This window comes from Mustela nivalis (genome assembly GCF_964662115.1).
Source record: "Mustela nivalis genome assembly, chromosome: 10".
NCBI classification, from domain to species: domain Eukaryota; kingdom Metazoa; phylum Chordata; class Mammalia; order Carnivora; family Mustelidae; genus Mustela; species Mustela nivalis.
The window spans coordinates 96,225,144-96,252,971 of record NC_139029.1 but is presented as its reverse complement, the minus strand read 5'-3'; the positions used below and the strand labels follow the sequence as shown (position 1 = coordinate 96,252,971).

General features: G+C 41.5%; 1 protein-coding gene across 20 annotated transcripts in view; it reads left to right on the top strand.

Moving 5' to 3' along the window:
- PDE4DIP (phosphodiesterase 4D interacting protein) overlaps window positions 1-27,828 on the top strand; it is a 210,658-nt gene that overhangs the window by 30,969 nt on the left and 151,861 nt on the right. For 18 of the 20 annotated variants that reach the window (XM_082685174.1, XM_082685185.1, XM_082685178.1 and 15 more), the window contains exons 2-3: window positions 20,497-20,552; window positions 24,179-24,330. In XM_082685174.1, the coding sequence (XP_082541300.1) occupies window positions 20,497-20,552; window positions 24,179-24,330 (208 nt within the window). Of the gene's footprint in view, window positions 1-1,344; window positions 1,715-20,496; window positions 20,553-24,178; window positions 24,331-27,828 lie in introns of those variants that run through there. The other 2 variants (XM_082685165.1, XM_082685176.1) reach the window with 2 other exon arrangements.

Genomic DNA, 27,828 nt, shown 5'->3' with positions numbered 1-27,828 from the left:
ATGTTTCCTAGAAACATGCTAAGCTCAGGAACAGTGTGGCCTTAGATCCAAGCTTAGTGCTTGGGTTCGGGAATTCTAGATTAAGGGCCCATTAGACGGTTCCTCTGAACCCGCAGATGTTTTATTATTATACTGCCCTCCCCACCCCTCTTCTGTGCTGATAACTAGAGGAAATCAAAACATAGTAAGCTCAATGACAGCTCCAGGAATATGGGTTCCGTACAGTTTTGCCAATTCTCAGGCTTCCTGAGTTAGTCCTAGGTATCCTAGGATACCTAAAAGAATCGGTTCTCTGTAGAGACATCTTGTTGGCTTTATTTTCAGAAATTTAGAGAGTAACTATCCAGGGTCACACCATGGAGAAGATAACCTGTATCAGAGCCTTAGCAGAGACTTTGAGCTTTTTAAGATCTCAATTCTATCATTTGTGAAATAAGTATAACTAAACCAACATTGCCACATGTGGGCACTATAAAGCTTTCTGCAAATTAAAAAAGGTCATTGGTAACACTAATAATAACGGTGATCATGTCACTTAATAAAAAGGTTTTATTTTAGAGCTAAGAAGGGGCTTGGGGCTGTAAGCCCTTTAATTATAGCATGTCTGACTTGTTTAAACCTCATCACATAAATAGATGGTACAGAGTCTCAGGCAGTGCCGTCATCAAAGGGCCCTTTTCCATGATCTTAGAATAATTAAGGAGGAGATTCTAGCCCTGTCGGCTACTGTCTTGAAACTTTTCTAGAGTTCTGGGAAGTTCAGGAACCCTCTGCCCTCCTCTGAAGCTAGAGCCCAGCTGCCTCTGTGCTTGGGAGACTCAAGGTAGAACAGTATAAAATCAGGGGCTGGCCGAGATGGAGGCAGCTAATAAGGCTGCAAGGTTCCGTTAGGATGCTGCTTCCCATTCCGAGGAAGGTTCCTGTCCCCCAATCAATTCTGAGACTGACGTGTCAGATCTCTAGGAAAATATCATCATGGCCGATGACCATCTAGTGTTGTGCATCTGCCTTCAGCCAGGACTGCCACCTCCGACCCTCCTAGAGCCCAGCTCTGGTGCCGGGTTTACCTGTGGGTGGGGTCGTGCAGGCACACAAGAGGATCTTCGCTCCAAATTCTACCGACAGTTAGTTGTTTTTTGTTTTGTTTTGTTCTGTTTTTACAGCGCCCTCAGTGGGACAGGGGAGGAACAGAGGCGCTCTGTCCAGCGCCCTGGGAGCCCTCTGCCCTTCCGCCACCATCACCGCGGCGGGGAGGCGTGTCACCTGGGCTGGCTGCCGGGAGCCCCGCCTCCGCTCGCGGTTGACAGCTCAGCTGGCGCGGAGCAACTCGTGCCAGCCAGTCGTGTCTCAGCCTGGGAGTGTGTGCGCGCCCTGCCGGGCCGCCTCGGGCCCCAGTTCCCCAAACAGCTCCGGGCGCCTCTCAGCTCGGCTCCGCGTCCCGCTTCCTACCGAGAACAGTCCCTCCCTTGTTGCCCGTCGCCCCGTTAGCTGGAGGGAGGTTCGGCCACGTCAAATCGGTCTTCTCAAAATACAGGGAGCCGAGCCCTCTCTTCGCCAACACAGAAAGAAGAAGCTGGGGAGGGAAAAGCTGCCGCTCTTTGCACTGGAGATTCGTGGGCAAGGGTTCTCGTTTTCCCAGGCTGCTTCCACTCCCGGGTGAGGAGCGCCCTGAGAGTGAGGGAAGCGCCTGGAAAATGGAGCAGATGTGGATGAGGTAGGTGAGCTGCTGCTTTCTCCCCGCATTCCGGATACGCCCCACCCTCCCACCGCGCCCCCCACCCCCGCGCCCTTAAGGAGAGGTCGCCCCTCACCTAGGGGCCTGGGATATCTTCTCTCTCTCTCTCTCTTTTTTTTTTTTTAAATACCCTTCTAATTCCAACTTCTCTCGATCCTTCCGCACATGTTCTGTTCTCTGGCGTTTTCCTTGCTGAATGCGTCTCTCTTCCACCGGGTCTTGATAGTAAAAATACCCAGTGGGGCTTACCTGGAAGTTTTTGTAGAAATGGTTCTCTGTCTTTTCGCTGTTCCACAGATGAGAGAGATGGGCGTAAGTCATTCTTCAGAGATACCTAGGATTTCAGATACCTTGAAAAATATCAGATTCCTCCTCCTCACCCTGCCACGTTTTCCTTAGCCTCATCCTCCAACAGTCACACAAAAGGCAAAGCCCTGAGTGAGCAGAGCCCAGCATTGCTCATCTCCAGAATCTCCAGTTGGAGTGACTTTGGAGAGGGAAGAAGGAAGAAAGAGACCACGGTGCCCTTCGTTGCCCAGGCTTTGTTGAGACCCCGGTGGCAGTGAGGTTTTAGGTCAGATTTTGGGGATGCCCAGCTGAATTGTGTTTTCTCCTTCCCCTAGTCCTTCCCCTCAGTGTGCTTTAAAACAGACCCATTCAGGGATAAAAGATAATGTGTTACGACAAAGACTTCATTTTTGTCAGTGGGAGGGTGGATGGAGAGGCTGTATTCCAGAGGTGTCTCTATAATCGATATCACGCCATCTCCAGGATTTAGCTTTGGAGATTGGAGTGAGGCCAAATGTGTGTTGACTCCTAAGAGAAGGCAGACTATACAGACACAGAAAGGAAATTAGGCCGTGTGAAAAACATCTGAAGGACTTCAGGTGATTGTTCAACAGAAGTGATCTACAACGTGTCGGTTTTTAAAAAATGGAAGCTTTGGGTGTGTTGGTAGACACATACTTTCTAGATTTACAAATAGTGATTCTACTTTTTGCTCTTTTCTGCTCTTCTGAGGCCTCTCCTACAGAGCAATGCTCTGTTGTGGGCATCACTAGATAGAGGAGCGCAATCAAGAGACAGCAGGGGACTGAAGACCACACCGTGGGGTTCACCAAAGGATCTGTGGTTCTTTAGTCTGAGGAAGTGAAGACGGGGCTGGGGTGGTGGTGGATATGGTGGTTTCCTTCAAATATTTGAAGAGCAATTGGTGGGAGTGGGACTGGATGGATTTGGAATCCCTTAGGAGGACAGAATACATTATGGAGGAGGTAAGTTATGGCTTTGTGTAAGGAAAAAGCTTTTTTTCTTTCTTTTTTTATTTTTTAAGATTTTTATTTATTTGACAGAAAGAGAGAGAGAGAGAGATAACAAGTAGGCAGAGCAGCAGGCAGAGAGAGAGAGGGAAGCAGGCTCCCTGCTGAGCAGAGAGTCCAATGTGGGGCTCTATCCCAGGACCCTGAGACCATGACCTGAGCTGAAGGCAGAGGCTTAACCCACTGAGCAACCCAGGCGCCCTAGGGAAAAACTTTCTAACAAGTGACCTACCTGGTACTAAATTGATTCTGGTCCCTGACATTATTTGAGCAGAGGCTAGATGACCACTTGATGGTAACAAGAGTGAGCAGTGTTGTTCACTGTATCTTAAAAAAAAAAAAAAGATTATTTTTTTTCTGAATTGTATATTTACATGTGTATTTAGACTTCAGATAAATTCAGAAATAATTTAGAAAACCACAAATAATATGTTCATTGTTCTATTAATGTCACAAACTGAGTATATCCATATTTTAGACATTCATATCAAAAAGAGGACATAACCAGCACCCCTGAAGCCCTCGTGACCCAAGAATAACCATTATCCTAATTTCTCACACCATAGATCAGTTTTGCCTGGCTTTGACCCCTTATGTCAGTGAAATTATCCACTGTGTACTCTTGTATATCTGGCTTCTTTCATTCCATCTGATGCCTGTGGGATTCTCCCATATTGTTGTGTAGTTGTAGTCCATTCATTCTTGCTTCTGTGTGGGATTTTATTGTGTGTAAATATATCAAATTTATTTATCCAGTCGATTGTTAATGAGCATTTGGGCAATTTCTGGTTTGGAGCTATTACAAATAGGTTGTTATCTATGAACATTCTTGGGCATGTCTTTTGGTGAACATATGTACATATTGCTGTTGGGGAAATGCATAGACGTAACATTTCTGAGTAATAGGAAATGCATGTTCAGCTTCAGTAGATACTGCCAAATAGTTTTCTAAAGTAGTTATAAAGAGGATAGACAATGGACTGAGATATAGTGAAAAAGTGCTCCACATCACTAGTCATCAGGGAAATGCAAATTAGAACCACAGTGCCATACACTGTATACCTACTCGAATAGCCGAAATGAAAAAGGCAGAAAATACCAAATATTGGTGAGGTGGAAGAATCAGGATGTTCTTTTTTTGGGGGGGGGTTGCTATTACTCACAGTGAGAAATGTATTTACATTACAACCAGGCGTACTCCTATGTATAAATGAAACAAGAGTATCACCTTACTTTGTGTTTTGTACTCTGATCTTTTCTGCCCTGCTCCTTTTCTTCAAAAAAGAGAAAATGCTAGTGTAACTCAATTTACTTCACCGCCTAGTGGATCATAGATGGAAAAATCATATATCATAACTGATGTCTCAGATGTTTCCTAACGCGCAGTTAAGATCACTTCCTAACCATTTATTTTAAATGTGAAAGCCCACTAAAGGCAAAGCACTGTGCTAAATGCTAAGGGTGAAGCAGTGAATGAGACTGGGCTTCTGCCTTCCAACATTGTACTTTCTCATTGCCTATAATTCTAAGAGAGGCTAAAGCAGACATATGCGTGAGAGCATAGGGGAGAAGCACAACTTGAGAAATTCAAAGAGTAAATATTAAGTGTAAAGCAACTGTTTATGAGGCTTGCATCCATTAACTTGTGTGCTGACCCCTTCGCAGACTTCATGTCACCAAATCCTCACAACCCTTTGAGGGACGAGGGAAATATTATTATAGTCATAATTTTTAAGACAAGAAAAATTTAACTTCAGGGATTAAATAATGTGCCCTGGGAACACACACAACTGAGAAAAAAATACTGAGAAGAAAATGGGGTTGAGTTTGGCTGGTGATTCAGTTTCTGAGTTGGTTCTGGAGCTGCCTCCTTATCCTGATAACTCAGGCTTATGAATAAGTTGAAGACTGTGGTTCTACTCCCAAGTTTCATTCTTGGCAGCTCTGGAAACTTCCTGTCTGAAAGGTTTTTCACATGAGCCTCCATACTCTTTATCTTGCTCAGTCTATCCACAAAGAACAGGGTGCTGAGTATTTGAGTTCTCACAGCAGAATACCCCTACTGCTAACTGTGCACCATCTGCCCTGCTAGAGGTTAACAGGAGTGTTTTTCCTCAATGATGTGTCCTGACCTTTGCCAAGACTCTTTGGTTAAATCATTTGGGGAGAACGTCTTGGTTCTGGAATAGCAAATTTCCTATGAATACCCTGGCCTTACAAAAAAGCTGGTTTGGTCACTAATCAAGCTAATGGCCATGAATAAGGTAAGAGTTATCAAAGGAGTAAGCTCATGGAAATGACGAGGATAATTTTGCTCACCTTGCAAGTCTTGTATCTATCAGGCAAACGGCTTCTACAACTCTGAATTTTTAGCATTCACTTATCAGAGCTAGCAGCTCACTAAAGAAGGTTGCGAACATATTTCAAATTCCGTTTCTGGACTAGCAACGCCCTGAAGAGTGTGTATTTCAGATTCCTTAGATTGTATTAGTTTCTTTCTGCTGCTAAAACAAATTACCATGAATTTAGTGACAGAAAAAAACACAAATTTATTATCTTGAAGTCCTGGAGGTCAAAAGTCTGGAAATTGGTCTTCTAGGCTAAAGTGAAGATGTCTGCAGGAGTGTGTTCCTCCTGGAGGCTCTAGGGAAGAATCTAGTCCTTGCCTTTTCGGGCTTTAGGGGCTGTCCATATTGCTTGATTCTTGGACCCTTTCCAGCAATGGCAGCACTCTAGTCTCTGCCCCATTATTTCATCTCCTCTTCTAATTCTGATTCTTGGGTATATCTCTTACAAAGACCCTTGTAATTACCTTGGGCCCAACTGGATAATCAAGGATAATTCCGCTATCTCAGAATCCTTAATCCCATCTGAAAGTCCCTTTTGCTATGTCAAGTGGCACTTTGACAGGTCTCAGAGATTAGGGATGTGGACTTCTTTGGAAGGCGATTATCCAGTCTATCACACGAATTTCTGGAAAAGTCATTACTAATTCTCTTCCCCTTTTGGGTGGAAATGCTCTTGTTTGTAGTATATGGAAAAGCTGATCAAAAGTCGGGCAAATCATATGTGAACCTTAGTCAACTTCCCTAAACAAATAACTCAAGGAAAAGTGAACTTGAACTATGTGAGAGCTACCTATAAGATTAAAGGTTAGGAAAGGAATTGAATAGTCTATTTTATTTTGTTTTATGTAACCTTGTGATTTAATTTAACACAATGCAAGCATTGATTGTATTTGCCTGCTGTGGCTGTGCAAACTTGAAGAAGGGAAGTAACATCCAAGAAAAATAGTGGTTCAGTCTCAAAATTCAAAAATATGATTTTGTTTCTTCTCCCCCACATAAAGTGCAGCCTTCAAGTAGGACAAGAAGCCCATTTACCATGGTTATATTGCACTAAAATGATCCCCATTGATAGCTTATTTGCATTTATTCTGCTCTATGTTAACTCTTAGCTTAACTCTACACTCACTCCTTCTTAACTGTAGAGAAAGCAAGACATTTATTTCTCTTTGAATTCATAGTAAGTTGGCAAAGAGTCCCATTTACTACCGCATAGTTACAGCCAGAAATCTCACATTTCTCTCTATTTTGCAGGTGAGGCAACTGAGGCCAGAGAGGTTGATTAAGCATTGGAGCATGAAGTCCTGGTTGATTCCATTACCTTTGCCCACTGTGCTGCTGCTGCTTTGTATATAGCATTTTTTAAAATTAGGAAAATGCTCTTTCTCATAATCCTGTTACCGAAACATCTTTGGTCTTTGAATTTCTCTTTTAACATTCAGCATCTTTGGCAATTAATTTTCTGCATTTGGGGAAAGAAAATTCTCTGCCTTTGAAACTCTGAGCTACTTTTAAATAGGCCTGTACTTGGTTTTTGGCTTGAGGAATTTATCTCAATCAGTGCTTTCATCCCCACTTGCTTATTTCTGGCATACTAGATCAGACCGGATACCCCTGTAGTTCTTTCAGCTTACATGCTAAGGTGGATTTCAAATACAGGAAGACTAGGAAGGGGTCGTTTTGTCTCTGAAAGGATAAATTGGGTGACTGTCATCATTGTGCTCTCTCCTGTCAAATAGCTCAGGGATAATTTATACAAAGCTGTGTAGAGCATCCATCCGTTCAGTGGATGCCCTGGGACACTACTCCTGTTGACGTCGATCCTATTTTATAAATAAAATTCCAAAATAAGCCCAGAACATTCCACAAGTTGTCTCTGGCAAAAATCCAAATAGCATTTAAAGTTAGAAGAAAGTCCAAAATAAAAGAGATGTCATGATGACCCAAGGTGGCTCTATCCAAATTCTATTTAAAAACATTCAGACATACTGAGGACTTGTTTTCCTTAGTCTCAGAACATCTTCTGAGTTCTGTGGTCAGCAAGACAATCATGATCTGAATTTTTTTTCTCATGGCTGAAGCACTTTATTATCCATAGACTATTCACCATCATTGTTGTCATCAGCATCATCAGCATCACAATTGTATTTTCATGGCACTTTAATAGTTTCCAATACATTTTCCCTTAATGAGCTTCATTATCTCTAGTCCTCCTCTGTTTGTTCAACTCTCCAGAAACTTCTTTCTCCTTTGTCTTCTCCAATGCCAACTAGGGACAGTAGCTACTTGTATCTTCATTATGGGCAAGATGGAAGGGGTATGAAGAAGCAATAACTGCTGACATATAGAAAGCATTGACTGACAAAGAAAATTGAGTAATTTCTAGCATTTTACTCAGGGGAAAAATGTATTTATTTTCCATGTCATAATGTGGAATATTGTTATTTATGATGTAGAATATGTGGAAATAAAAACCTTTACTCCATCACTCCCTTATAATGAAGACTTTAGGGTTCCAGTTTTTAACTATTATAAATAATCAGTGATAAACGTCTTGGTACATAAAGCATCTTCTTCCATAGGATTATTTTTGAATGATAGATGTTCAGAAGTAGAATAATTATATCAAACATTTGTAGTTGTTGAATATATGTTGCAGATTGCTTAGCATTTAGACTCGTATAACTCATAAATATATAGAGGATATTTCAGTTCAATTTAACCATCTTTTTCAAGACCTGAGTCCCTATACTGTAGAAGGGGAAGTAGAGGTACAGTGACCTAAAGTGATGTATCCTAGGTGAATCAGTAGCAACATTCCCATCTTCTACTCCTCTCTGGAGTAAAGTGCTTTGCTCTTTCTAATAATATCTGTTACAATCTTGAAATGTTTCCTGAAATGGTAATAGACATAAAATTTTAATGTAATAAAGTAAAAGTGGATATAAAATACATCAAAATTATGCATACTGGGGAGCCTGGGTGGCTCTGTTTGTTAAGCGTTTGGCTCTTGATTTCAGCTCGGGTCATGATCCCAGGGTCCTGAGATTGAGCCCCACATGGGGCTCTGTGTTCAGTGGGGAGTCTGCTTGCAGATCCTGCCTCTCCCTCTGTCTCTCTCCCCCACGCACATGCTCTCTCTCTAAAATAGATAAATAAATCTTTAAGAAAAAATTCCCTCTCTCCCTGACCCTCCCCCCCCTCAAAAAAAGAAGAAACCTCAAATCAATAAAACAATTTTTAAAAATTATCTATACATATTGGGATATCTATTGCAAGGAGAGGAGAAAAGAAAATAGATGCTGTATTTGGTGGTGGGATCATGGGCAATATCATTTACATGGTGCCTTAAAACTCAGTCAATATATATTTTTATAGCAGGAAGGAATTTACATTTATGTGTATCAAGTGACAACAAATAAAGCTTGGAACTGAGTTGGTCTGACAATGCTTCTTCCTGTATTACTTAGAGATTTCCAGGTTATTGCCACCATGGGAACAGCACTATTGCCAGACCACCTAAGGAGCTGGTTGTAGAGTGTCATTTTACTCTTCCTGAGCTAAAATTATTATGTGGGCCTTCCTATACCAGCTGTTCCCACCTACACATGTAGCCTTGCCTTTGCTAGGATAGCTTTACTCTTCAAAGATTAGTTTCAGCATTACCTCCTTTTGCAATTGTTTTTGGAACCTAATTCTGGGTGTTCTGCTGTCTATCCTGTTGTTGCTTGCAGCTAGTTAATTGGTTTACATGGTATTCTCCATTCTCTAAGCTTATTGGAAGAAAGGACTTTTGTTGTCTCTAAATCTTCAGCATCTAACATTGTTTCTAGCACTTAGAAGATCTGCAATTTAGAACTTTCTAGAGAACACTCCCCACAAGGTTGATATGAACATCTGTTTGGTAGGTGTCTCCCTATTATGGAATGGACACAGCAGGTTACCAAAGCTTGATGACACTATAGATTCAAATTGCATTTATTTGTAGTTTAAGTTATATGCATCAAGTTCCTGTTATGATCTAGGCTTTTTAAATGCTAGCTATATAATAGTGAATGATATAAAAACTCTGCCTGTAAGTGACTGATATTCCAGAGGGGTCACTAGGCATGAATATATATTACTATTCTGCCTGGGCGTCACAATTCCTTTCTGCCAGTCCACTGCCATACACCCTCAGCAAGCCAGCTTTGCAGCTCATCCTCAGTCCAAATTCCCCTTAGGATCCTTAACTCTGAGTTTATGTTTCCTGACCACAAGGTCAAGTTCCCCCATCTTCTCATTCTTTCTGAATGTTCAGTTCACCTTATTGCATACTCCAGTTCCTCTATCTTCCAGGCTACCTGCTCTTTGTCCATCTCCCTCCTGAGCCTGGACCTCGGGGGCAGCTCCTTCAATCACTCTCAGCACTCTCAGCACCACTTCAGAGTCTCTTACTGCCTTAATAACCCCTAAACCTTGGTAACCCTCTGTCAGTTTTATTATCCTCTAGGAGTCTATAATCTTTGTTTTATTTTTTTAAATTTATTTTCTTTGGTTGAAGTGAAATTGACATACAATATCCTGTTAGTTTCAGGTGTACAACATAGTGATTCAATATTTTTATACATTATGAAATGATCCCCATGGTAAGTCTACTTATCATCTGTCACCATATGGAATTATTTCTGTATCACTGACTATATTTTTTATGCTGTACCCTATGTCTCCATGACTTATTTCTTTTATATAAGATTTTGTAAATTTTGTACTTCCTAAATTTCTTCATTTGTTTCACCCATACCTTCAACCCCTCCCTACCTCTGGTAACCCACCAGAGGGTTTTCTGGATATATATTTTCTGGATATATGAGTCTGTTTCTGTTTTGTTTTGTGTGTTTGTTTTATTTTTTGGATTTCACTTATAAAGGAAATCATATGATATTTGTCTTTCTCTGCTTGACTTATTTCCCTTAGCATAATACACTCTAGGTCCACCCATGTTGTCATGAATGGCAAGATTTCATTCTTTTTTTTTTTTTTATAGCTGAGAAATATCCATTGTGTATATATGCCACATCTTCTTTACTCACTCATCTATTGATGAATACTTAATTTGCTTAGATATCTTGGCTGCAGCTTTGCAGCTCATCCTCAGTCCAAATTGTAAATAATGCTACAATGAACACAGGGGTGCATATTATCTCTTCAAATTATCTTGAGGTAACTACCTAGTAGTGGGAATCCTGGTAGCTCTAGTTTTTTTTTTTTTTTTTTTTTAAAGTAGAGCTTAAAAAAAGTAGTGCTCCAGGATGGAACTCAACATGGGGTCTGAACTCATGACCCTGAGATCCTGAGCTGAGATCAAGAGTAGAAGTCTTAACTGACTGAGCCACCCAGGCACCCTAGTAGCTCTATTTTTAATTTCATAAGGAACCTCCATACTCTCATCCATAGGCTATACCAATTACATTCCCACCAACAGTGCACAAGGTATAAGCTTTTTTTAATATAAGCTTTAATATAAAGCTTTAATATAAACTTCTTTTTAAAATACATCATGGAACTATACTGAAAAAGAAGACTCTAGATACATTCTACAGATCTTTAATATTAAGAAATATAATATTAAGAAATTCTCCTCCTTCTCCTCTTATGTGCCTCCTTCACTCTCTTCCCCTAAAAATGCACTCCTCAAAACCTTTGAGTTCAATAATATAAATAAAATCAAGATACAAAGTTGCACATGCAGTATTATTTCTATTTTGTACAATTCTCATGGGCATATGAACTAAAGAACAACTGGAAGTAAATACATTAAATATCTTCATGGATGTGGTCTTTAAGTGGTAACATTTTTTATTACTTTTCTATATACATTTTGTTTCCTTTCCACAATTTTCTAGAAGGAGCATGTCATTCTTTTTAAATAATTAAAAATAGATGTGGAAAAGATAGGAAACAACAAAGGATTATGTGAATAAAAAGGTAGATAGAAACAGGAAAAAAAATCTATCTCCTGGTGCTTGGGCTAGGGCTCCAAGATGGACTGTGTGCCAGCTGCCTTGGCATACCATAGTGCCTAGTGAGTAGTGGTTGTTAATGAAGACTGAGCACTACAGAATGCATCATCAGGGCCAAAACTTAGCACAAGCTAAGTTTGAGAAGTGGGTGGAGAGACCATACGCCATCCCCCAGTGGATGTGACTGAATTTGAAGCAGATCATTTTTCGCGTCTCTTATGAAAGAGTGCTATCAGTGTCTTGGCTGATTCGGGGTGAAGGAAGAGAATTTATTAGCTATTTGTGTGTCCGATGAGAAAAAATTACTTGAATTTCCTTTACCTTTTTATGTCATGAAGTGGTTTCTCTGAGCCTTGATGGATAAGAGCAAGAAATAGAATGTTTGTTCCTTTTAGGCCAAAGACTTAGTACAAGGGTGAGAAAGGTCATAAAATGTGGATCAGTTGTTGCAGGTGCACAGTGATGCCTGTAGCTCCCTGTTGCTGTTGAGGGCTTAGTAGCACTATGGAAAACTGTCTCAAGAGTTCCCATTTGGCTGTGGTCACTCACAGTGAATAGAGTCTGTTGAGTGAAGGGTGTAATTTCAGGATGTACTGGAGAAAAGTGGATGTTGCTGAAGCAGTGCCAAGTCAGCCCACACTTGGTCAGCATGCAGAGGGGGCCTCAAGAGCGAGGCTCTGTCTGTTCTGAGGGGGCTTTGCCAATTAAGTATCCTAGCTTGCAGAGGTTATAATGATAGGTCTTGAGATGAGAAAAAATGATAATCTCTTGGTATTTGTGCTCTGCATCTGTGACTTCTACCCTATTTGCATTCAAATATGTTATTGCCGTTCTGGTGCCAAATGGGGGTGGGATTTGGCAACGTGTGGAATGTAGACCACACACTCAATGTCTCTGTTGGCGAGAGAAAAAGATCTGAGGAGAAGTCTCATAGTTTGTTCACTATTGGCCTGTCCTGTTTTGATTGTGTCTATCCCATCACTTTCTCTGCCTTTTAGTTTCTTCCCTTTATCCGTTGGGGATGGTGGCAAGGGTTAGCAACAAAGAGGTTCAGGGAGGGTTTGAACAGTTAGAGAGATTTGGGTAGAGTTGGGAAGTGTAAAATTATGGATGACTCACTTTTCAGGATAGAACCTATTAAAAAAAAAAGTCATACCAGGCACTTCCCTTTTAGGATTTTACTCATTTGTCACATGGTATCTATGACACCAGTATTTGAATACTCAAGTGTGAGCTATGTCCAGCGGGGATGAGTTGGCATCTCAAAGAACATATCTGTGTCTGGATTTGAGTCTAAATTCCTTGACACAGCATCACTGTCCAGCCTTCCTTGCCCTTCAGATTCTCAGGGGGTCACTTCCCAGGAGTCAAGCCAGATACAGAGGAAGATTCTGGTAAAGGTATAGGTGGAAAGAGTAAAGGTTTGGAGTCAAGTGGCATTTTCAAGTTCAGGCTTGACACTAACAAGCTGTATGATCTTGGGCAAGTCACTTCATCCTTTAGGGCCCCTGTTTTCTTATCTGTGATACAGGATCTTGTGAGGACTGAATGAGATGCTGCCTGGAATGCATCGGGCACTTAATGAATTGTGGTGGCATTGGTGGTGGCTGGTGGTGGTTGTCCACAGTAAAGAGGATATTTAATGTGAGATTAGTGCTGAGGAGAATTCCACTGGAAGAGAATGTGAACTGTGAAGTTGGGCTCAGGCAGTCCTGAGATAGTCGCCTGTACATGTCTTTGTTCCTAGGCTGCCTCTGCTTTTGAAACCTTACCATTTAAAAGTTCTCAGAGCCAAAGCTTCACACATTAGAGAAAGTAGGCCATAGTTCTTCTCCTTCCAACCCTTTTCTATTTGCAAGTGTTGAATATGGATACAAATAAAAAATATTTTAAAAATGATCTCTGAACATCAGAAAGATTGCTTTTATTTGAACCAGAATTTAGTTACTTATGTCAAATGTGCTTTAAGAATATAGGAATTAGGGGGATGCCTGGGTGGCTCAGGTGGTTGAGCAGCTGCCTTCGACTCGGGTCATGATCCCAGCGTCCCACATCGGGCTCCTTGCTCAGCAGGGAGCCTGCTTCTCCCTCTGCCTCTGCCTGCCATTCTGTCTGCCTGTGCTCGCTCTCTCCCCCTCTCTCTCTCTGATAAATAAATAAAATCTTTAAAAAAAAAAGAATATAGGAATTAGGGGTACCTGGGTGACTCAGTCGGTTAAGCCCCTGCCTTCAACTCAGGTCATGATCCCAGGGTCCTGGGATCAAGCCCCACAATGGGGCTGCTTAGTGGGAGCCTGCTTCTCTCTCTCCAACCCCCCACCCCAAACCCCTGATCATGCTTTCTCTTGCTATCTTTCTCTCTCTCTCAAATAAATAAATGAAATTTATATATATATATATATATATATATATATATATATATATATATATAAATTAGAATTAGAATGGAATGTGAATTTGGTTCAGTGTCTAGTGCTAAGCAAACTTCCAACAATCTTCCTGTCACACCACATAATCCGCACTGTTTGAGGAGGTCAGACCCAGCCTAATCTCTTACATTGTTTATCTTTTATTGAGGGCTTCATTAGAAGGGCAGTGTAAATTGGATCAAAATAATTATCTTCTTTAAAAAATAAAAATTAACCTTTATGGGCGCTTGGGTGTCTCAGTTGGTTAAGTGATCTTGATCTCAGTTCAGGTATTGATCTTGGGGTCATGATTTCAAGCCTTGCATTAAGCCCCATGCTAGGTGTGGCGCCTAGTTTAAAAAAAAAAATTAACCTTTTAGTATAAAATAGTAAAAAAAGAAAAAAGGGCGATTCACATGTATTTTCCACCATCCTAAACCTCCAGTCTTTTTTTTTTTTTTAAAGATTTTATTTATTTATTTGACAGACAGAGATCACAAGCAGGCAGAGAGGCAAGCAGAGAGAGGAGGAAGCAGGATCCCCGCTGAGCAGAGAGTCCCATGCGGGGGCTTGATCCCACCTGAGCCGAAGGCAGAGGCTTTAACCCACTGAGCCACCCAGGTGCCCCCTAAACCTCCAGTCTTATCTCTTGTGCAGATTCTCTTCTAGTCCATATCTATAGGCATTTTTACTATAGTACAAATTTTCGTCCTGATCCTTCCTTGCTTGACATTTTAAATCATCTTTGGAGGTTCTAAGTAGTTAGATAAAGCTGATGGGTTTGAGGAAGGACATGCAAATGAAGAACCAGTTTCCACCTTAACTTTCCCTAATACTCTTGCCTGAGGGTTAGAACTTAGAGAAGGAAGGTTTGAGAAGAGGGAAAGGTAAAAACATTGCCAGGGGATAGGGTGGGGGTGATGGGGGCAGTTTATGCTATCACATTTATGTTCTGAAATCTGTTTTATTTATTTATTTTTTTGAGTTGTAAAAGTTCTTGAATTCGGTCCTCTCTCCAAATCTCTGTTTTAAATCTCATTATTCTTACGGTTATCTCATTGAGTGCTAGCTGCCTTCCCCAGTAGACTCTGAACACCTTCATGATGGAGTATATTTCTTTTTCATCTTTATGTTTTCAGGGCTTACCATATAAGTCACTTTTCAATAAATGTTTATGAAAAGGAATGAAAAAACTTAAAAATGTCAATCATGGCTCAGTTTTTCGCTCTAAGTACTGCTATAGAAGATTGTTTTTCCCCTTTCTGAGTTTTTGTTTATGAACAAAAAAACTACATAAAAAGAAATCTGAAAGATAGAAAATGCCTCCAAGAGATGGCCTTTGTCCACAGGCTTAGAGATCTTCAGCAAGAGTGGTGGTAGGTGTGAAGGAGGGGACCCAGACTGTGTGGCCTCCAACAACCTCAGTAGATTTGATTGCCCTGGGGAGAGGACTTGGAAATAACCATCCCTTTGAGAGTTTAGACACTCATATGGGTAGAAATATCCCTCCGTTAAAATTGTTAATAGGTGAGCCCAAGAAGAAGGAAGTACTGGGGACTGGGCGGACTTGAGCTCCCTAGAAATAATTTGGGGATGTGGGTTACCTGAGTGGCTCAGTCAGTTAAGCACCTGTCCTCCTCTCAAGTCATGATCTCAGGGTCCTGGGATGGAGCCCCACGTCGGACTCCCTGCACAGTGGGGAGCCTGCTTCTCTCTTTCCCTCTGCCTCTGCTTGTCACTTCCCTTGCTTGTTGTGCTCTGTCTCTGTGCCAAATGAATAAATTAAATCTTTTTTAAAAAATAATTTGGGATGACTTCGGTCCTGGGATGCCACCAGCTCATAACTGTTCAGACTTGTTGCACAACCCGTTTGTAATATAAAGTTGTGTGGTTACCACCTTGCCATTGCTCGTGAATTACATGGTCTGATAACACGATCCCTTGCTCTTCTCAGTCTATAAATTAAATAGACCAAAATATAAGACAGTAACACTAAAAGTGCATTTTGCAGAAGAAGGCCAATGGCTGCTTTGTAGAAACTGTCTCACTGCAGGCGCCATCGTGGTGTTGCCCTTTGGTAAGGAAGGGGGTTTCTACCCTCTCCACAATGTTAGGAGAAAAGAGACAAGTGGCACCACTGAGCTGCATACATTTTGGAAAAGAGCTACATCAGTGTAGCCATTTTCAAGCAAAGCAAAACTGAATGCTTGGATATTCCTGACATAATTGGAACTACTAAAGTTAGGAAGTTACTGGAAAAAAATCATCAGAGCACAGTCTGACAGCAGCAGAGTATCAGAGTGTAGAAGATGGCTTTGGGGAAGTCAATTATTTTCTGATTAGTCTCAACCTAATCACCCTGGAAAACTGTAGGAAAAGCTAATAATATGGGATATTAAATGTCGATGTGTTGTTTGAGTCCAATATCTTCTTAGCTACTTATCAGCAAATCAAGAAATCGTGGGCAAGATCTCATGCAGCAATAAGTAGGCAAGCAGCTTGTGGGCGGATTGTACTTGGAAAACGCTTGGTTCCTCAAATTAGACCAGAGAGTGGTTTGGCAAAATTTAGTAAGTGTAACTTTAGTGGAAGTGGTATCAGTACCGACAGACTGATGAGGCCAAGAGAAAAAGAATAATAAGGCCCCTTGAGGTATAGTTCATTTATACAGGAAAAGCAGCATTTTAAGGTAAAAGTATCTAGCGAGAAAGATTATATATGTACATCTAGCGGGAGAGCTGTTGCCTACCCTGGTGAACCATATGCTAGTGGAGCATGAGTCATTCATGGACTGATATTAAAAAATAAATCTACAAACACTTCAGTTTCAGAAACTAGACAAGGTCGTACGAGTGTTTTCTGGTCTTGGATAGTATGGAAGAATTTACCAACCTATATTACGGCTTCACAAGGCCATGTACATGTGCGTGTGTGTGTGTCTGTAGGGCCTAGCTAGGAATATGTCTCTCAGATACCTCAATTCTCTTTGCACTTTGGTTTATCAGACGTTGTTGCGAATTGCAATCCCCTAGACATACACCCTGTGTTTCTTCACTATGAGCCCCTTCCCTGGGGGAGCATCAAATTCCTTCTCAACCTTTTGGAACAGATGATGAGCCCACTCTTGGGCAATAAGAGAGGGAACTTGAGCTGTTAATAGAGTTAAAGTGATTTTTAAAAAATCTCCCGAGACTGTATAAGTATGTCCATTGACTCGGTACCCATCCAAAGCGACCTCTCTCTCCTTCCATTTATTGATTCCTAGTGGGAAGACAGCTGGCTCAGCGTGGGTGTGGGTGGGCTTACAAGGTGAAGTATCTCATGGGGTGTGTGTACCCTGTGTTGTAGCTGGCTCTGGATCTATATTGTAGAATCTTCAGAGCAAAGAGGATTGAATGAGGTCATGTCTGGAAAGTTCCCTGGATCCTTGGAAGGTATCAAAATGAGTTTTATGGTGAAGTGTTTGTTGGAGTAGAATGGCACAGTTACTGTGAGGGACCTTAGAAAAATCCATGTACTTCTTTTACAAACATTTGAGGAAACTGAAGCTGAAGAGGTAAAAGTGATTTATGAACCAGTTTTAGTAGTTTATCATCATAGATTAGTGAATTACATGCTGAAGCAATTAGGTTACTCAAGACTGTGGGGTTTTTTTTCTTTTATTTGAGTATGGTTGACACACAATGTTATGTTAGCTTCAGGTATACAACAGTGACTCCACAAGTGTAGGTATTATGCTGTGTTCATCGCAAGTGTAGCTACTGTCTGTCACCACACATCACTGCTATAATGTCATCCATGACATTCCCTATGCTGTACCTTCTCTCCCCCTGACTTATTCATTCTGTATCAGGAAGCCTGGGTCTGCCACTCCTTATCACCCATTTTGCCCAACCCTCTTCCCTCCCCTCTGGCAACCATCAGTTTGTTCTCTGTATTTATAGGTCTGACTCTGCATTTTGTTTCTCTATTCATTTGGGTTTTTTGTTTGTTTGTTTGTTTTTTGTTTATTTTTTTTTGGTTGCACAAGTGAGTGCAATCATGTGGTATTTGTCTTTCCCAGTCTGTCTTATTTCATTTAATACAATATCCTCTAGGTCCATCCCTGTTGTCTCAAATGGCATAATCTCATCATTGTATGGCCTCATAATATTCTGTTGTGTATATTTACCACATATTCCTTATCTGTTCTCAAGACTATGCATTAAAACAGAAATGAAATTCTGTCTGCCCTGGATCTATACCAGGGTAACAGCCTCAGAGACCTACATGGAGTCAGGTGGGTATCATAAGTGAGTGTTTGAGCTGGGACTACAAAGATGAGGAGGACAGGGACTGTGTTGAACTGGAGATCACGTGTTTGTTCTATTGAAAGGAGGCAGGTTATCCCCCTAGGCGGAAAGGCAGGCCCAGTGGTGCTAGACCCATTCATTTTCTTTCTTTCTTTCTTTCTTTTTTTTTTTTTTTTTTTAATTTATTTGACAGACAGAGATCACAAGTAGGCAGAGAAGCAGGCAGAGAGAGAGGAGGAAGCAGGCTTCCTGCCGAGCAGAGAGCCTGATGTGGGGCTCGATCCCAGGAACCTGGGATCATGACCTGAGCCGAAAGCAGAGGCTTTAACCCACTGAGCCACCCCGGTGCCCCGACCCATTCATTTTCTAAGAGAAGTCAGAAGTGGGTCAGCCTTGTGCCAACCAAAAAAAAAAAAAAAAAAAAATTCATGTTGGCTGGGCTGAATTTGGCCTGAGGAGTGGCCCATGTTGCTGATGGCAGATGCACAGTCACCTACCCAAGTCTACAGGCTGAGTCTAAGGGAATCCATCCAATAGCTGAATAGCAGCAGCTAAGTGTAAGTTTTCTCACCACAAATCTTTCAATACATTGGTCTGGCTGATAGCTTCAACATCCTTCCCCTACTTTAGCTCAGCAGAGGAGGATTCGTGAGTGCTACCTTCCTCTCTTTAATTGCTCTACTCTCTGGGAAAGTTTTTAATGGGAAGTAAAGGAGGGAGAGAGGCAGATGACCTGGAAGAACCACAGGCTGGTGATCTGCTTTTGAATAATAAAAAACCACCAGGTGGTGTGTGTAGTCCAATGTGCCTTGTCTGCTACTTTGATGTCCATCTGGAACTTCACAAAGTGAAGATTCATGCCAGCATCCAGCCCTGCGGCCCAGAAGGAAGAACAACAATTTCTAAACAAATGCCAGTCTCTCTTCCGCTTCCCTGTGAATGGGTTCTGGTTTTTAAAAAGAGAAGCCTTCTAAACCTCTGACTACAGAACCCTTTTTGGAACAATAAACCGGGTGTAACCAAGTGTTTAAGGAATAAACTAAATGTTGAAAGCATCTCTCTGTAGGATTCTTGCTGTCTGCTCTCTGTGTTGCCTTCCCCGCCCAGATAGTCTGTTGTCAAAACAGTAGCCGGTCCTTTTAAAACATTCATCACTCAGTTCAACCCTCTTTTTGACTCACAGGATTCCAGTGGCTCAATGCTTCTCAGCAGCCTGAAAGGCCTTGTGCCATCTGACCCTTGCCCAGCCTTCCCATTACTTCCTTGACCTTACCTCCTACGACTTCCTCACCATGTGCTCACCCTCACTGCCCAGCAGACTGGCCTCCTTTCTGCTCCCAAACACTCTGCATGCTCCCTCCTGTGAGCCTTTGTGTTTGATGTTCTCTGCTTAGAAGACTCTTTCCCAAATACCCTCATGATTACGCTCTTGCTTCTCAGAGAAATGGTAGCCTACTGAAAACTGCAGTCCCTTCCTCCTCCCCATACCTCCAGCACTCTCTCTCCCCATTCCCTACTTCAATTTTTTATACACCTTGTTTACTTACTTGTTTCCCCTTTCTGTAAGTTCCATGTGTGTAGGCATTTCTGTCAGTTTTATTCACTGCTGTATTTGCGGTGCTTAAAACAATGCCTAAAAACATAGTAGATGCTTGACAAGTATTTGTTGAATATATTTTGAAAATTTTTTCCCTTCTGTGCTAGGGACGGTGACTTTCACTGTGCTGGGCAAACATACCTCTTGCTACTTAACTGTGGTATTTTTAACGTTACCATTAATAGACTTTATCTGGTTTCCAAGCTTTCTGAGTCAGTTCTACTTCCTACACATATCTTGAACTTTTTTGCTTATCTCCATCTCCTCTGTCTTTTCTCTTAGTTAAAACCATCACAACTTCTTGCTTTTCTCATCCACTTGTATTCCCCTCCACACTGTCTCACTCAGCAGCTGGAATCATCTATTTAACAACTAATCGGGTCATTTACTACATTCCCCCATTTAAAATTCTTCAGTAGCTTCCCACTGCCCTCCACATAAAACTCAGTCTCCTCACCCCATCTCACAAGGTCCTGCATGGTTGGTTGGCAACACTGGTTTTCTGTTCTTCTAACAGATGAATTTCCTCCCTGATTCGGGGTCTTTGCTGTTCCCTCATGATGGCATTGTTTGTTCAATGGTTATCTTCATATGTCCTTATTGAGGATGGGGACCCTTCTTGTGGTGTTTGTCTTTGTATCTCCCACACTTAACACTGCCCTTGATACATAGTAGGAGCTTAATGAGTAAAAAAAGTGGAGAAAAAAAAAGAAAACAGAACATGGTGTCTTGCTGCACAGGGATGGGGGACCATGTGGGGTGGTATCTTGTTAATTAACAATATGTTTCTTTCCACAGAGATTATTTTGCAGAGGATGAAGGGGAGATGGTACCTAGAACAAGTCATGCGGCAGGTAAGGAGGCCATGGGCCTTACCTTGATAAATTCTTGAGTGCTTGCTGATCATAATTCCCTTAAATTATGACCCCTTTAAAGTCATTATGGCAATGTTCTCAGACAGTCTGTGACTTTCCAGACTTGCATGTATCACTGTAACATATAACTCCCCACCTTTCCAGCATAGTGCAATAAATCATAATTGAAATACTATGTGAACTCTTCATGCTTTTAATGATTCTGTAATTGCAAGGTTAAAGTCACTTGTAAAAGGATTAAAATAGACTCTGCCACCAAAACGAAATTTCTACTCATATACCATTAAAATGGGTACAATAATAGTGTCAGCCTCATAAGTGAAATTAAGTGAGAGATGCTCCTAGTACAGTTTATCGAAGAATAAAGCACCCAGTAAGTGTTATTGTTATTAATATTGTAGTTATAATACTATCGTATCATTACTGAACTAACATTAGCCAGGGATCTACCTGAATTATGAAACCAAGGTGAAGATAGTTCTCCTTTGGGGAGCATTTTTCACAAAAACTTTTAATCACTTAAGGGTTCTAGTTACTTTGCTGAGTGATTTGCCTTTTTCATACCAGCCTTGAGCACAGATGGTTCATATGCACAACATGAAAAAAGGTTTTAATTTGAATGTGTTAAGGATTTCAGTCACTTTAAATTAGCATTTATAATTGTGTATGTTAAGTCTCCAAATTCCAAGGGTCTACCATACTTATTCTGAACTTCAAGACCCTCCATTTTGAGGTAAAAATCAAAGTACTAGGGCAAAAATGGAAGAAGGGTAGAGATGATATGTACTACAGGCAAGATATTAGGTTGAGTACTTTAATTTTTATTTCCATTAATTCATATAGAAGCTCTGGGAGGTCAGTATTGTTATTCCCATTTTTACTAGGCAGTGAGGCTCAACCAAATTAAGAGATTTGCCTTGGGGCACCTGGGTGGCTCAGTCTGTTAAATCTCTGCCTTCCGCTCAGGTCATGATGGGGGGTGGGGTCCTGGGATGGAGCGCCCCACCCCTTCCCCTGCTCAGTGGGGAGCCTGCTTTCCCCTCCCTACTCCTGGTCTCTCTCGCCCTCTCTGTCTGTCCATCTCAATGTTAAATAAATAAATACAATCTTTTTTGAAAAAGAGAGATTTGCCTAAATCCCCACAATTTGCAAGTGGTCAGGATTCATATCCAAGTTTCAAAGGCTCTTATCTTCTATCACATCCCACTAATTTAACTATAGTGTATTGTTCTGTTTCATCAAATCATCTTCCATTCAACAGCCCGTTTAATTTCATCTAGATGTGGGGGAAATAATTCTTTCCAATTTCTCTTTAGTAAAGCATTTACATTTACTTAGAAATAAATATCAACAAAACAGGTGCAACATTACTGTAATTATTATTAATTTATAATCACAGAGTAGTATACAATTAACAGAACAACAGTTATTTGTACAAGCTGAATCAAAGACAGCTGAATATGGAAAAAAATACCACCTCTATCCATAACTAATTTGTGCTGTGCACCAATAAAACCTGTTTTAAATTTCTGTTCTAATTTAAACTTCTATCTTCCACCAGGCAAGTTTTGTGGCTTCTGAAAATACCATTAAGGCATGCCTGATACTGTGTTAATTTTACACAGATGAAGACACTGTACAATGTGCAGTTTAAAAACAAGTTATATGGCCTTACATTTCAACATTTTTTTTTCTTTAAAATCAGTGGTGTAATGGGGAGTTAAATACGTTTAGACAAGGAAAAAAAAAGCTATAGTAGAATCATCTTATTTCTCATGATTATTTTCTTCATCATATTTTATCTTCTGCATTTTTCTCCTTACCATCATCTTGCTGATTCTTTCTGTCTTCCTCCTTTTTTTCTTTCTTAGCAGAGAAAAACGTCCGAGTTGATTGCGCTATCTGGAGACTTCTTGTGCTCATTCTGGCAAGTTTGCCCAAAGAAAAGGAGGGAGGGAGGGAGGGATGTTTGCTCCATCCCATGGCTTGCCTTTTCATTCTTAATGGTTTCCTTTGTGAGCAGAAGCTTTTAAGTTTGATGTAGCCCCACTTGTTTATTTTTGCTCTTGGTGCCTTTGCTTCTGGTGCCTATGCGTATATGGTCAATTAAGTTTTGACAAAGGAGACCAGAATGTACAAGGAAGGAAGGAAAGAAAAAAGAGAAAGAAAAATAAGGAAAGGATAGAAAAAGTATATGATGACATGTTGCTTCTTGGCTCCTTTGTTCATAGGCACATGTCGAGTTAATTTTTCCTTCGTGAGGCACACTGACCCAGAGCCCCTTTTGCTCTTACACTGGTGCTGGCTATGGAGCTCACTGGATTGCAATGGCTGTCATTTTTTCTGACTTAAAAAAAAATGCATAGTAATAAGGGGTCATTGATTCCTTCTGTCAACCAAGAAAATATGTATTTTTCTACATCTTCTACCTGAATCTACAACCCTAAGCCCACCTCACTCGGATGTCTCCGAAGACTAGAGAAAGAGACTCTACTTCTTGGTGGAGTAGCAAGAGGATCAAATCACAGAGGAGCATAGACATAAACCAGTGCATTTCACTGAGGACCATTATTATTATTATTTTTTAGATCTTGTTTCTTTGACTGAGAGAGCGAGTGCACAAGCAGGGGAATTGGCAGGCAGAGGCAGAGGCAGAGGGAGAAGCAGTCTCCTTCAGCAAGGAGCCTGATGTGGGGGATGTGGGGCTCGTGGAGCTCGACACCGGGACTCTGGGATCTTGACCTGAGCTGAAGGCAGATGCTTAACCAACTGAGCCACCCAGGCATCCCTTTGGGGACCATTATTTGTAAGGGTCTACTTAGCCGGAGCGACCCCATCTCAGTAGAACAGCCATTTTGTTGTTTATGCAGTGAACTTAGATTGACCCTGCCCCCTCCAGAGGAACTTACTTAAAAACAAGTCTGGGAAACCAGTAAAATATGGCCGACCAGTCCCTGATAAAAGTGCCCAGATACCAGGACGTGTCAGGCCAGGCGGAGATAACAGAGCCCAGATGCAAGGACAAGTCAGGCCAGGTGGAGGCATCCAATCAGTAAAGCGCACCTACTATCTTCCTAACCACAGAAGAATGTAAACCCCGCCTTTTGGGCGCTAATTCTGACCAGAGTGATAGGCTAGTTCAAACAGCTACTATAGGGTAAATTGTAATTCAATTGGCCACCTGCTGTGACCTAGCATGACTATGCAACTTTCTCTGTGTGTTACAATCTCATTGGCCACCTGTGTTTGGCCAGGCTCAACCACATGGCCTTTGCCCTATAAAAGTTAGTCTGTAAGGCTGGGAGGGGTCACACTCTCTGTGAGAGGCATCCCTGAACTGTTGGTTTGATTCTCGGTGCTGGCGTGAAATAAAGCTTTGCTTGACCTTCCCTTTGTATCAGTCTTGCTGCTTTGATCACAGACCCCAACATTATTAATATGATCAACAACAGGCTACTTTATGCAAACTGTTTCCATGTGGCCCAGAATTGGTCTGTATTCTGCTGAGGAATTCCTCCAGAGGAATTCTGCTGGATTGTGCCAGCTAGAATGATCATAGTGCTACTGTTATAGAAAATGTTTTTGTTTTTCTCTTTTACTGGTAGCTTTTCTTAGTGACACTAAAGATCGAGGCCCTCCAGTGCAATCACAGGTCTGGAGAAGTGGTGAAAAGACCCTCTTTGGGCAGCAGCATTCCTTGAGAGCATTTGAAAACCCCCCTCAGGTGCAGACCCAGGCTCTTCGAGACTTTGAAAAGGTAAGTCATGTGAATGGATAATTGTTATGTTGATTAGAAAGAGCACCAAGGGATAGTGATGTCTCATAAAAATATGACTCCTGGCTTAGTTTGGACTGTGGGAATTCTTCCATAATGATGTCTCTTTTAAGAGTTTTTATCCCAATAAATGTATATATGCTGAGCACTCTGGTTCATGGACAATTGCCTATACCAATGATTTTGTCTTTCCATTTTTACCCCTGGTTTACTTCTTGAATAAATTAGGGAGTCTTGTTGTTGTTGTTTGGACGGGGACACACAGAGGAAGAGAGAAAAATCTTAAGCAGGCTTCATGCCCAGCATAGAGCCCAACGCAGGGCTTGGTCTCATGACCTGAGCTGAAATCAAGAGTTGGACGCTTAACAGACAAAGCCACCCAGGTGCCCAAATTATCGAGTTTAAATGGCACCCTGAGAATCTGTAACTGGACCACAGTGGGCCCAGGTGACCTAAGCATTATATTCTCGGTGGCTGTAGAGATCGGGGTACTGTCTGCAGTATAAAGTATAAAGATCTGGGTACTGTCTACAGTATAAAGTGGCCTCAGCCACAACCATTTGTTTCTCAAAAAGAATCTGGCCTTGTTGCTTGAAACTTCTGATTGGACTCTTGAAGTACTCAGTGTCTTGATAGGTTTATCCTTCGATTTGGCCAAGAACCAAATTACTGATAATGTAATTCAAGTCCCTACCTCCCTGCGCCCTGGATTGATCCCAGGAAGTCTGCACAATAGAACCCGTCTACTGGGATTTATATGGCCTGGAAAGTGTACCCCAGATTTCTTACATCCCAGTGTGCTAAAAAAAGAAACGGCTCTTTGGTGCCCCCTGGGGGTTGCCCACGAATCAGGCCACACACATGAGTAGTGTGTAAATACGCCCTCAGATACGTGGCTTTCTTTCATTCTTCGATTCATAGCTTTTGATGTAAAAGAATGAAATTCCATGTCCAAAAAAAGATGAATAAAGCAGTGTTGACATGGGCTTACTCTTAATTTGTGAATAGAAATGTTTCACATGGACCTAATGTACATCCTACCAGATAATCCTGTGGACAAAAAACAGGCTCCATATATAAACCATGGCTGAGAATTAAACAGCCTACTTTTTTTTTTTTTTTTCTCAGTTGTCATGGATACTGTTGTGTGTCCCCCCCCCCTTTTTTTAAGATGCAGAGAGCTTGCAGGAGTATTAAGTGGTTTTGAAGACTAAACTTCTGAACAGCTGTGTGGTGCTGGTGGTGGGAAGAGGGGTGCTAACAATCCCTCCTCTTTTTTCACCTTTTGCATCTGCTGCCATGCAGAATGGGTGAGCCGAGCTGCAGTGCTCCTCAGTGCAGTGTGGTTTGTTCTCTGAAAGGCAGTCTGCAGACCTGTTCCTTTTGGTCAAGAGGTAATTTGTAACAGAGAAATGAGGGAGTCACTTCCCCCTGATAGAATGAATGGCCAGAGACCCCTGGGTGGCTCAGCCGGTTCAGTTAGCATCTGCCTCCAGCTCAGGTCATGATTCCAGTGCCCTGGGATCTAGCGCCACATCAGTCTCCTTGCTTAGCAGGGAGACTGCTTCTCCCTCTGCCTGCCATTCCCCCGCTGCTTGTGCTCTCTCTCTACCTCTCTCTCTCTCTCTCTGACACATAAATAAAATCTTAAAAAAAAAAAAAAAGAGAGTGGCCAGAGGTGGAGGGCAGAGGGAAATGAACAGGCTGAGTTGGTCCTCAGGCAGAGGTTCGCTGACTTCTCAGGTGTGGCCTTCCAAGTCCTTCCTCTCCACAGCCTGGTCTAAGATCGAGGATTGGTCCTCCCTTCTCAGGGCTGGAAACCACTGACAGCAACCAAGAGAGAACACAGAGAAAAGACCAGTAATGGATATTTCATATTTCTCCCCCTGTGTGTCAAGTAATAAATAAATAAAAACAAGGTGACCACACACTTTTTTGTGTGAGAAAGGAGGTTGCCAGGGCTCATAGAAATTATGACTGTTTTAGTGTCATAAACTTTATGTACTATAATCATAAACCCTGGACAGGCTATTGAGTCAGAATTATTTTCGCTTATAGGCTCCTTGCCATGTGCTTTCTTGTGGGTCCTCGCAAACTGCCCCCCTGCCCCGCCCCCAGCATATCTGGGATGAGACCACAGCAGCACGTGGATGAGACCAGCTAGCATATGCCAGGCAATTTCTGCCACAGCCCTATGAAAAAATAGAACTACCATCCCGATTTAAAAGTGAGGAAATAAAGTTTCAAAGAGTAACAAAGGAACTTAACCAACGTCACCTAATGTGGGCCTTAAAAAAAACTCCTTATTTTTGTGACCTAAAAGAGTGAGTACTTTCTAGGCTGGGGAGCTCCCCTGGTAAAAGTGTGGTGGCGAGAGGACTGGAAACATTAGCTCCTCCTACTTAGCTGGGCAAAGTGTGGTACCCATCTTCTCTAAGTAAACTGTGAATCTTTATTTCCCAATGTTTTCCATCACATGCTTTTTGCTCCATTAATTCTGAACTGCTTGTAATTTGAAGCTATTTTATCCTTCCAGGTTTTGTTCTGGTGGTTCCCTTTGCCTAGAATACCCTTACTCTCCTCTTCCCTGCCAGCCAGCCTACTCATCCTTCAAGTTTCAGCTCAAGTACCATTTCCTTTTTTTTTTTTTAGGGTGCCTTCCCTGATTCTCCAGTCTCAAAATATGACCCTGACTATAAGCTCTTGAAGGGCAGAAAACACCACTTGTTCGTGCTTTTCTAGTTTCTAGCATTTAGTGTAATATCAATATGCAGTAAGAGCTCAATAAATGCTCATCAACTAAACTAAACTTGTTGGACTTGGATTTGGATTTTCCCGACCCTATTTTCCTCCAGCCGATTCTAGTGAATTTGTGTTTCCGCCAGCCTCCACTCAGTAGTCACTGGATGTATTCGTGGTAAATTGAATGGTTCTAGGGAGGCTACTAGTGTATTAACTGACTGGTTAGGATAAGAAATTGAGAAGTCAAGAAAAACATGTTTGTTTTTAATGATGAGTTAAAAAAAATATATATTTTTTAATTTGACAGAGAGAGAGAGATCACAAGTAGGCAGAGAGGCAGGCAGAGAGAGAGGAGGAAGCAGGCTCCCTGCTGAGCAGACAGCCCGATGTGGGGCTTGATCCCAGGACCCTGGGATCATGACCCGAGCCAAAGGCAGAGGCTCTAACCCACTGAGCCACCCAGGCGCCCCTTTAATGATGAGTTTAAAAGAAGACAATTTTCCCCCTAAACTGGGATGATAATATTATAAATGTAAAGTAAAAGACCTTTTCTAATATTTGACCAGACTTATTAAGATCATAGTACTAGCTGATAATAATAAATAATATTTATGCAGTGTTTATTACATACTGAACACCCTTTTAGATGTTTAACATATTTTATTTCAGCTGTTTTTCAGTTCATTTTTCTAACTGATGAGATGGGTATTATTATATCCATTAGGCCTGTGAGGAGAC